Source organism: Engraulis encrasicolus, chromosome 8 (assembly GCF_034702125.1).
Source record: "Engraulis encrasicolus isolate BLACKSEA-1 chromosome 8, IST_EnEncr_1.0, whole genome shotgun sequence".
Taxonomy (NCBI): Eukaryota; Metazoa; Chordata; class Actinopteri; order Clupeiformes; family Engraulidae; genus Engraulis; species Engraulis encrasicolus.
In genome coordinates, this window is record NC_085864.1 from 4,091,328 (window position 1) to 4,101,327 (window position 10,000).

A 10,000-nucleotide genomic window follows, 5' to 3' on the forward strand; every position below is an offset into this window, starting at 1 on the left:
ATTGCACTATTAGTGCGCTGAAGCACTACTAAAGCAATACTTCAGCACACTTGCAGCACACTGAGGATGCTAAATTGGCACCGCTTTTGGACAACTTTAAGTGCACTACAAGCATACTTTTGAAAGTATGCTCCAAACACGCTTTTCATGCATTCGTATGGCATTAATAGTGTGCTTGAGTACACTTCTATAAAATTTTATTGTTACTAGAAGTACAATAAAAGTATATTAACTTCATGCTTCTTTGGACTACATTGGAACATTTTAAGTATGTAAAAAGTATATCATATTAAGTATTGTAAATATATAACAGGTATGCTTGAAGTATATTTACAGTACACTCCCAAGTACAACGAATAATATAAATGTAATAGGCCTACTACAATCCATGCTGGTTCTCAGAGCTTGTACATTACACACAGCCACATGTCACAGTAGTGATACAGTATGCATGCCTAGCACGACTGACATTTACAATCATTGCATTGTTACAGAGATTTCAGATACACATTTCACTTTACTTCATTCTTGTTCCACCTTCCTGCAGTTGATCATTTGAATTGATCACAAATGGTGACCCTTGATTCTTTGTTTGAACAACTAGTTCCAACTTACCTCTCACCATGATATCATGGGAAGTGTGAGTCTATATATACCAGAACATATACGTGACCATCATAATGACGGTGGGAACATGGCCATTTTTTGTTAAAACTCCTACAATAAATGCAGAATATAACAATGAGTAATATTTTCATGCAAACCAAAGATATTCCTTAGAGGTAAATGGCTTTCTGTTTGAGAAATTTAGCTCCAAGAAGTGCATTGCATGATGGTACATGCATGATGATGCATGATGGGTAAATGCACTTTGTGTAAGCACACTTTGAATATATTTGGATGAAGCACAATCATGGTGCACTTAGAAAAAGTATACTTCCAATATGTTAAAGTGATTTACTTTAAAGCGCACTATAGAAAATCACACTTCGAAGTCACTTGGGTGAAGTATAATCAAAGTGCACTTAAAAAAGTGCAATTGCAATATGTTATTAAAAAATACACTTTTAGTAAGTTCACTATTAGAACACTATTAGTATATTCCTCTAAATACACTTTAGCCAAACATCTTCTAAGTGCACTTGAAGTATGGTTCGCAAAGTGTACTTTCTTTGAGAGCAACTTAATTACATCTAATTTTAAGTACACTTTAAATAAGCATATTGTAAACATACTTTTCCTTGGCACAAAAAGTGTGAGTGCGCTTTTAACATACTAAGTACACTTCAGTCGTGCTTTTATTGTACTAAATTGAACCACTTTTTCACCTGGGAAATCATTCATTTGTACCGGAGGTGCACATTGGCCATCTGTACATACAATTTTTGCATATTGTGTTACTGCTTTCTGACCAGAATAGGGCAGTTTAATGCTGGTTGTATGTTATTTTTAAATGCTCAGCTATTATGTATGTAAGATCAGGCGCTTAAAGCTGCTTTGTGCAGTCGCTCTGATCTGAAAGACACCCTTCAGGAAACCCTGGCTGAAATCTTCACCTGAGTCTGGGAACCCAAATACTGAGGCGGGGAGAGAGCGCAAGACATACTATTTAGGCAAACAAGAGCTTACAGATCCACTACCAGATGCAAAAGATCTTTCCATGAAGCTTGACATCCCAAATGTTAGTAGTCTCTGGTGTCTGATGGCATGTGATGTGACGCTACAGGTGGTATTTGTCCACCAGAGGGTGCTGTTAACCTTGCTGCCACACAGACTGCTCTACTCAGTCAGTCGATCACAATTGGGTTTATTGGGAGAGGGTACTTATTTGCATGGAGTTTGACATACAACACAAACATTACACACGCACGCACCATACATGCACACTGTCTCTTCTCTTTCGTCCACAGGTGGTGGATGCTACCAGTTTATCATCATGTAATGCCTCTCTGTCTAATGGCATGTCTCTCTGTTCATTCTCTCTCTCTCTCTCTCTCACTCTCTCTCTCTCTCTCTCTCTCGCTCTCGCTCTCGCTCTCCTTCTTGCTCCCTCCATCCCAATCCTCATTGTCCAGACTAAGTGAATGTGCTTCTGTCTATTCTCTGTGTGGGTTCTTCTCCTCTCTCTGTGTGTGTCTGTTCCTTCACAGATAAAACGACAACTGCTGGTGTGCTGCCGGTGTGTTCTAACCAACCTTTTTGTTTTCTCCCTCCCTCCCAACCTCTCTCTCTCTCTCTCTCTCTCTCTCTCTCTCTCTCTCTCTCTCTCTCTCTCTCTCTCTCTCTCTCTCTGTCTCTGTCTCTGTCTGCCTGTCTTTCTCCCTATCTCCCTGCCTCCCTCCTTTTTTGCATGCTGCATGGCTCTCGTCCTCAATACAGAGGCAGACGAAGGTAATAATGGCAAAACACACTAAAAACACACTAAAACCCTCCCCTATTCAGAGTAACGAACAACATAACCCCCCCCCCCCCAACATCCCTCCCAAACAAACAACATTAAGGACAGAACATGCACTAAAATGACCACACAAAAAAAGAAAAGAAAACTTCATTCTGCTGGGTGTCTGTGTGTGTCTCATTGGTTAATGCCGTTATCGAGCTAACCAGACGCGGTGCCATTAGCATTTTCATTATGTCGTCGCTTTGTCCTCTTCTCCCTCTCTCTCTCTCTCTCTCTCTCTCTCTCTCTCTCTCTCTCTCTCTCTCTCTCTCTCTATCTCTCTCTCTCTCTCTCTGTGGTGCGGGTTCTCTGTTTCTGCTCCCCGTCGTTGCTGTTCTTCTTAGCGGCGTCTGTCACGGAGATAACAACTAGTGGGGAATCACAGCTGCGTGATGTCTTCTAAAGCCTCCCGTCTGATGTCGCCCCATGTCCTCCACTTTCTTCTGCACTCAGCCTCTGTTATATAGACCGCCAAAGGAAAAAATCAAAGCCTTTTTTTCCCATTTTCTATTGCTTTGCGTTTTTTTTCTTCTGTTTTTCACTGCTTTGTCTTCTTCTCCTCCACCCCCCATACAGAGGAGTTTATTTTCAAACTAGAAGCACTTTCAGTTTAGTTGTTTTTTCGTTCGCAATCACTCGCACACACACACACACACACACACACACACACACACACACACACACACACACACACACACACACACACACACACACACACACACACACACACACACACACACACACACACACACACACACACACACACACACACACACACACACACACACACACGCACACACGCACACACACTCATCATCCTCCTGCTTCTCTGTCGGATGACAGTTCTTACAGAGCATTGCTCTTCCAAGGCGACATAGTGGTTTGCTGTGTGTAGTTTTTGATTAGAGGCGATGTGGAGGGTGTGTGTGTCTATGTGTGTACGTGTGTGTGCATGCGCGGCTGGGTATGCGCCTGTGTTTGAGTAGCTTGCAACCTCGGCAACCAGACCGTCAGTCAGTTAGACAAGCACTTTTGTTTTCTGGAGTAGCGTTCGCGCAACCCCTCTCGCACTTTCCAAAATGGCACACAGCACATTTCTCTGTTATCAAAACACGCAGCCGTCGTCTAATTATCGAATCCTTCAGAATAATAGGCACTGTGAAGATGCGTGGGTGAAGCGCGGGGGGGATGAGAAATAGGCCCAAAATAATTGCTTGTCCTCACAATGAGTTCATCGGGTGAAGGAATCTTTTTCTTGCCGTCTGTGTCGCTCTCTGAGACACTTGAATGTTAGTTCAGAAATCTTTTGTTTGTCCGTGATTGTGTAAAATTCTGAATCGTTCACTAGTGGTAGTTATTTTTGAAAGGGCAGTTAAGTTAGGGGCCGAGAAGAGGCTAATGACAAATACCTCTTTTCAGAAATTGGAAGCGCACTGCAAATAAATATTTTCCCTTTTAATTCAGTAATAATTTGAGTTTCTGTAACCTTCGGCCTCCTTGTACGTCCTCCACCCTCCTGAGTGCGAAATTCATTCCTCCTCTTAAAATGTTCTTTGTCTACCCTTAAAAACGTTTCATATGTAGTGAATCAGGCAGAGGAGGTTGACAAACTGTCAGCTGTGTTTTGTTCCCTTTCCAAATAGTTTTTGTTACCTTTCTAAAGCTATTTTTTCTGTCTTAGCCATCCAGAAGCCGTTTTTCACATCACTAGTTGACTTTTTTTTTTTTTTTTAGAGTGGTTCAGCAATTTTGGCTAATGACAAATGTTCCACCTCTGGAGTGGCCATTACATTTTAAAGTTCACACTCATGAGTAGGCATTACATTGTAGTCCCTTAATGCACGCTGTGCCTCCTGTGGCACGCTGTAATAGACATTGAAAGTTAACTACTATAGTACTACACTACTATGACAGTGCACGGGGCTTTTAGTAATACATTGCGACTTGGTCATTGCCATACTGGTAACAGCTCATTTATAATGCTGTGTCTTAAGGGGTTTTAAAGTATACTTAAGAACCACGCCAAGTTTACTAAAGAACAATGCCCAAAACAATGTGGTTGTTCCTCCTTTGAAAATATACATTTGTCCTCCCATCCTTTAAAACAGTTGTTTCTTCCTCCACTAAAACGTTTGCCTTTCTCCACTCCAGCGGGCCGTAAGCAGTTTGCGCGTCACGAGTGGGCCCAGAAGGCTGCCTACCTGCTGGGCTGCACGCTGGAGGAGCTGTCGTCGGCCATCTTTAAACACCAGGTCAAGGGGACGCTGCAGAGGTCCACCTCCTTCCGCGGAGGACCTGACGACCTGGGCTCCGGAGATAGCTCAGGTAACGTAAAGGGCAGCATGCTATCTGAAGGCTATACAACACACACACACACATGCTCACACACGTCCATCTCCTACACTCTCTGGAGACAGCTTAGGTAACGTAACATAGACATCTAACGGTTTGTTACACAACTCACAGACATACACACATACCTCTCTCTTTATCCATCTCTGCCGCCCTGTATTAAAGCGAACAGAGCACTGCTGTGTGACTCATCATCTGTAGCCCACTGAACAGATGGGTCCCCTTTTAGCTGGCATGTAGCACAATGTCAGTCATCGTACCACCAAGACCATTCCAAAACGTGTGCATCTAGCATCTATCGTTACCTAACAGAGCTACCTGGCATTTTTTTTATTCAAATGAACTTAAAGGGACACTGTGCAGGAAATGGTCAAAAAAGGTACTGCAACTATGCTGCTTATTGAAATTGGGCTGCCTATTGCCAAATTTGATCTTTACATGAAAGTTTAGTTTTACATGAAGTATTAACCCCTTAAGACGCGGCTTTATACATTTGTTGTTACCAGTATGGTAATGACCAAGTCGTGGTGCATTACTAAAGGGCCTGTGTTGTGTCACAGTATTGTAGTGCTATAGTAGGTACATTTCAATGACTATTACAGCGTGCCACTGGAGGTACGGCGTGCATTAAGGGGCTACACAAATATTTTCTAGTATGGTCCAAGTACAGTCATTTTTGCAGCTAAAAATGGCTATTTTTGGAAATTCAAAATGGCGGACCATGGAGAAGATCCCCCTTTTCATGTATGAAAAGCGCAATTTTTCCAGTCATAATGAATACATAGAATTTGATGCTGGTGGTAAGTATTCATGAAAAAGGTAACATTAGTGAATGGGCAGCCTGAATTCTGGAAATAAACAACTTAAAATCTCACACAGTGTCCCTTTAAACTAGCATGATGAAATGACATATGTTTCTTTGTCTGTCATATGCAACTCACTCTCACTCTCTCTCTCTCTCTCTCTCTCTCTCTCTCTCTCTCTCTCTCTCTCTCTCTCTCTCTCTCTCTCTCTCTCTCTCTCTCTCTCTCCCTCCACAGGCCCCAAGACCACTGCGCTGGAGTGTCTGGAGGCCATGGCGTCAGGCCTGTACTCGGAGCTCTTCACCCTGGTCATCTCGCTTGTTAACCGGTCAGTGCTGCTCAAGAGCCCCCTACGCCCCTCTCAGACCACCACTTAATTGCTAGTCCCTGATTGGCTGCAGGCACTGTAGCTCACACAACACCTTGTTAATTGAACACTTTAGAGATGTATTTGGTCCCAGAGTACAATTGTTGAATTAACACTGTGCTTTTAGTGTGCGCAGTGTACAGTGCAGTGCTGTAACAGCGGGAGATAGGAGTATGGAGATGATGAAGAGAGTGGTGGGGAATAGCAATGACATGAATAGGGCCATTAGTATGGCTGTCTGAATGGGATGGTGGAGTTTGGAGTGGGGAAGCGCGCGCGTGTGTGCGTGTGTGTGTGTGTGTGTGTGTGTGTGTGTGTGTGTGTGTGTGTGTGTGTGTGTGTGTGTGTGTGTGTGTGTGTGTGTGTGTGTGTGTGTGTGTGTGTGTGTGTGTGTGTGTGTGTGTGTTTCAGCTCCTTTATGAGTGCCTGTATATGGACGTAATTGCACACTGAATAATGGGATGTCAGTCCATGCATTTAATAAATGTCATTGTATGTGTCTGAATGTGTGCTGACTATTGCATTTGTCTATGTATGCACATGTTGGTGTGTGTGCGTGTGTGCGTGTGTATGTGCGTGTGTGTGTGTGTGTGTGTGTGTGTGTGTGCAATTTACTGTTCTGAAAGGCAGCCAGCACTCCTTGTAAATATATGAATAATATTTTACATGTCTGTGTACCAACATTTGTACTTGAGTATGTTTGGGTCACTGTATGTGTTAGAGAGACCATTGATTTACATCTTTACAGCATACAGCACTTGGTGTATTTACTGGTCCTGAACCCTCATGAGAAGAGAAGAAGTCTCTAATACTGAAGACGAGCCAGCACTCCCTGTATTTGTATTTGTGTGTGTGTTTGTGTTTGTACACATGTGCAGTACTTACTTTTTGTGTATGTGTTTGTGTTTGTGTACGATGTAGAGCCCTGAAGGTTTATGCACACTTTCTGTGTTTGTATTTGTATGTGTTTGTGTTGGTACGCATGTGGTTACTTACGGTATGTGTATATGTGTTGGTGTGCGATGTAGAGCCCTGAAGGCGAGCCAGCACTCTTTGTGCTCACTGCTGATCGTGGACACCCCGGGCTTCCAGAACCCTCGGCTGGCCAAGCGCGATCGCGGAGCTACCTTCGAGGAGCTCTGCCATAACTACGCCCAGGAGAGACTGCAGACTCTCTTCCACGAACGCACCTTCGTACAGGAGCTGGAAAGATACAAGGAGGTGCACACACACGCACGCATACGTGCACACACATACACACACACATACACACACACACACACACACACACACACACACACACACACACTGAAGTACACTGACAACTACTAAGTCATTTTCGAAGAGATTTCTTCAAGTCTTTGTGATTTCTTGTTAAAATAGAAGAATTGATTCCCATTATCCGCCTTTCAATGTTCTTTCACGTCAGATGAAATTGTGTGTACTTGATGACCGTAATTCACTGTAATTGCTCTCCCATCACCTTCTAAAAAGATGATTGAGACTCCTTTTCTGCTATGATTCATATTATTAAAAAAAAAAAAATAGATTGGCCAGGGCCAAGGCAAAGCATTTTTATTGTTAGAAGGTAATTGCAAGGCGGTCAGATATTGTCTTTTTAGGCCAATTCTTCAAAGAGAAACGAGAACAAAAAGACCATTAAAGGCATAAACAGGTGATGACATGCAACCCAGGGAACACTTATATCAGAGATGTGATTTTTCAAGAGTCTGAAAGGGCACGAGCAACTCATATTTCAGGTATTTCCCTGTGCGGCATTTTGTTGTTCAAACAAGTACAGCAGATATGTGCACATCCCACCATCGGCCAGGTGCAGGACAATTGTCATATTGGCCAATTCGGTTGTGCGCTACTGGGAAAATGGCCCCACTGTACTGTATAAACTGCTGTACAGAGACTGTAACACTAAGAAGTGCAAAGCAACCAATAATGCTTTCTGCAGATTTAGGATATTATCTGTCAAGCATTAAAGTGATCAGTTGATTTTTGAGGGACTTTCAAAGCAATGTAAGCCCCACATGTAATATCTCTGTGTTATGTTACATAATATTTATTATTGAATGATTGCTTTCTGACTTGGAAATGCTTTGACACTCTGGCCCTGATCAACAAACATTCACCGGATCAGTAGTTCAATAGTCTCAAAACTACAATACTGAAGTGAATTGAAATGTGACTTTTTTCCAATAACGTAATCAAAAAATTAAATGTCTTAACACACCTCTGTCCCCGTCTAGGAAAACATAGAGCTTGCGTTAGATGACATAGAGTCCAGTACATCCCTGTCTGTAGCGGCTATAGACCAAGCCTCCACACAAGCGCTGGTAAGGACACAAACATTTGTGCTGCACTGTTCTGTTCTGTTCTCTGTGATGTACATCTCTCATGCATTACACAAAGCAATTTCAACGACCTAATTAAAAAGAAGTTAGCTTCGCTGTTTGTGTATGTCGCTGTCGCTATGTGTATGTATGTGGGGGTATATGGGTATGGGTTTGTGTGTTTGTGTGTGTGTGTGCGTGTGTGTGTGTGTGTGTGTGCGTGCATGTGTGTGTATGTTTAATGAGATGAAAGTCAGGCACTTCTGTTTTCTCGTGCAAACTTTTCTGCAGACAAAGTGAGCGTACGCAGGCAGCATCAACTCACTAGTCGTATGACAACTTCGCGAGAAGCCGGCGTGATGATTATTTCCCTCCAAATTACTCCACTTTTTGATTGTTTCCTCGTTCGGCTCGCTTAGCATTGGAAAGCATCCAGCGTTCGAGATATTAATTAGAGTGGAGTTTAATTGTTCTCCCTCTTTCTCATTTTTTTTCTCTCAGTCTTTCCCTTTTACTTTCTCTCTCTCTCTCTCTCCCTCTCTCTCTCTTTTCATTTCTCTTATAAGATCATTTCTCCTGTAGAGGAGCACTCTTCGTCACGCTGAGCTTTAAAAAAAAAAAAAAAGAAAGAAAAGCGATTCAATTTGTTTATTTATGAGTGTTGGCGCGGGCAAAATGTTTTGCATTTCTGCTCAGTGGGCAGAGAGCGTGGCATCAAGTGTAATTACACACTGGTTCACGGAGATTGAATTCCGGCAGGAGCCAGCCCAACTGAATGGCAGGGTGGAAAACGACTCTGTCGAGAAAAAAAGCGGGAGGGAAAACACACGCGCACATACAGAACAACGGCGCACATGCCAGCGTGTTGATGGGCCGTGTAAAGGCTAGAGAAAAAAACAACAATTACAATGACTCAGCTGGTGAGAAGAGTAAAACCCAAATTGTTAAAACAAATAAATAAATAAAAAAAAGATGTATAGACTCGCACTTACGAGGCCCAGTAGCCTCTGCAAAGGAACGTACATCTGCTGAAAACCTGTTTAGAGCAGATCAATGTACACTGATGACCTTATTGGCCGTATTGCTCTCACTTGGGCAAAATAAAGGAAGTTGTCGCCCTCAAATTGAAAAAGAAAAAAAGAAAAAATGAAATCAATTCATCACTGGATCACATTCACTGGATCACATTCATCCAGCACAACCTTGCACCCTCCTACATCACAAGTCTCCTCACCCCATACAATCCCACCCGCACACTACGATCCACTGACTCACTCCTCCTTACTGTTCCCTCCACACACCTGCGCACCATGGGCGACAGGGCATTCAGTGTTGTTGGCCCCAAACTTTGGAATTCTCTTCCACTTTCACTTCGTCAATGCTCTTCACTATCTACTTTCAAATCTAAGCTAAAGACACACCTTTTCTCTTCTGCTTTTTAACTTCACTGACAGGCACTTCCACTTATTTTAATTATCAGTCTATTTTTTTATTTTATTTTACATATTATTTTTCCCACTCATTTTAATTTTATTTTCAAATGCATTCTACTTCTTTTTTCTTATTTTAAAAAAACATTTATTTTATTGTAAGTTACTTTTATTTCTATTTTATTCTTGCATTTTTATTACTCTCCTATTGTTAATTCACTGAAGCTTTGTTATACTTTCTCTACTGTTATGTATTTGTTTTTGAT

The 10,000-nt window shown here is 42.3% G+C and overlaps 1 protein-coding gene across 6 annotated transcripts in view; it reads left to right on the forward strand.

Moving 5' to 3' along the window:
- Nucleotides 1–10,000, forward strand: part of myo18ab (myosin XVIIIA b) — a 215,723-nt gene that overhangs the window by 109,343 nt on the left and 96,380 nt on the right. For 5 of the 6 annotated variants that reach the window (XM_063204850.1, XM_063204851.1, XM_063204852.1 and 2 more), the window contains 5 exons: nucleotides 2,380–2,391; nucleotides 4,592–4,765; nucleotides 5,833–5,923; nucleotides 6,991–7,183; nucleotides 8,221–8,307. In XM_063204850.1, the coding sequence (XP_063060920.1) occupies nucleotides 2,380–2,391; nucleotides 4,592–4,765; nucleotides 5,833–5,923; nucleotides 6,991–7,183; nucleotides 8,221–8,307 (557 nt within the window). The remainder of the gene's footprint in view (nucleotides 1–2,379; nucleotides 2,392–4,591; nucleotides 4,766–5,832; nucleotides 5,924–6,990; nucleotides 7,184–8,220; nucleotides 8,308–10,000) is intronic. The other variant, XM_063204847.1, reaches the window with a different exon arrangement.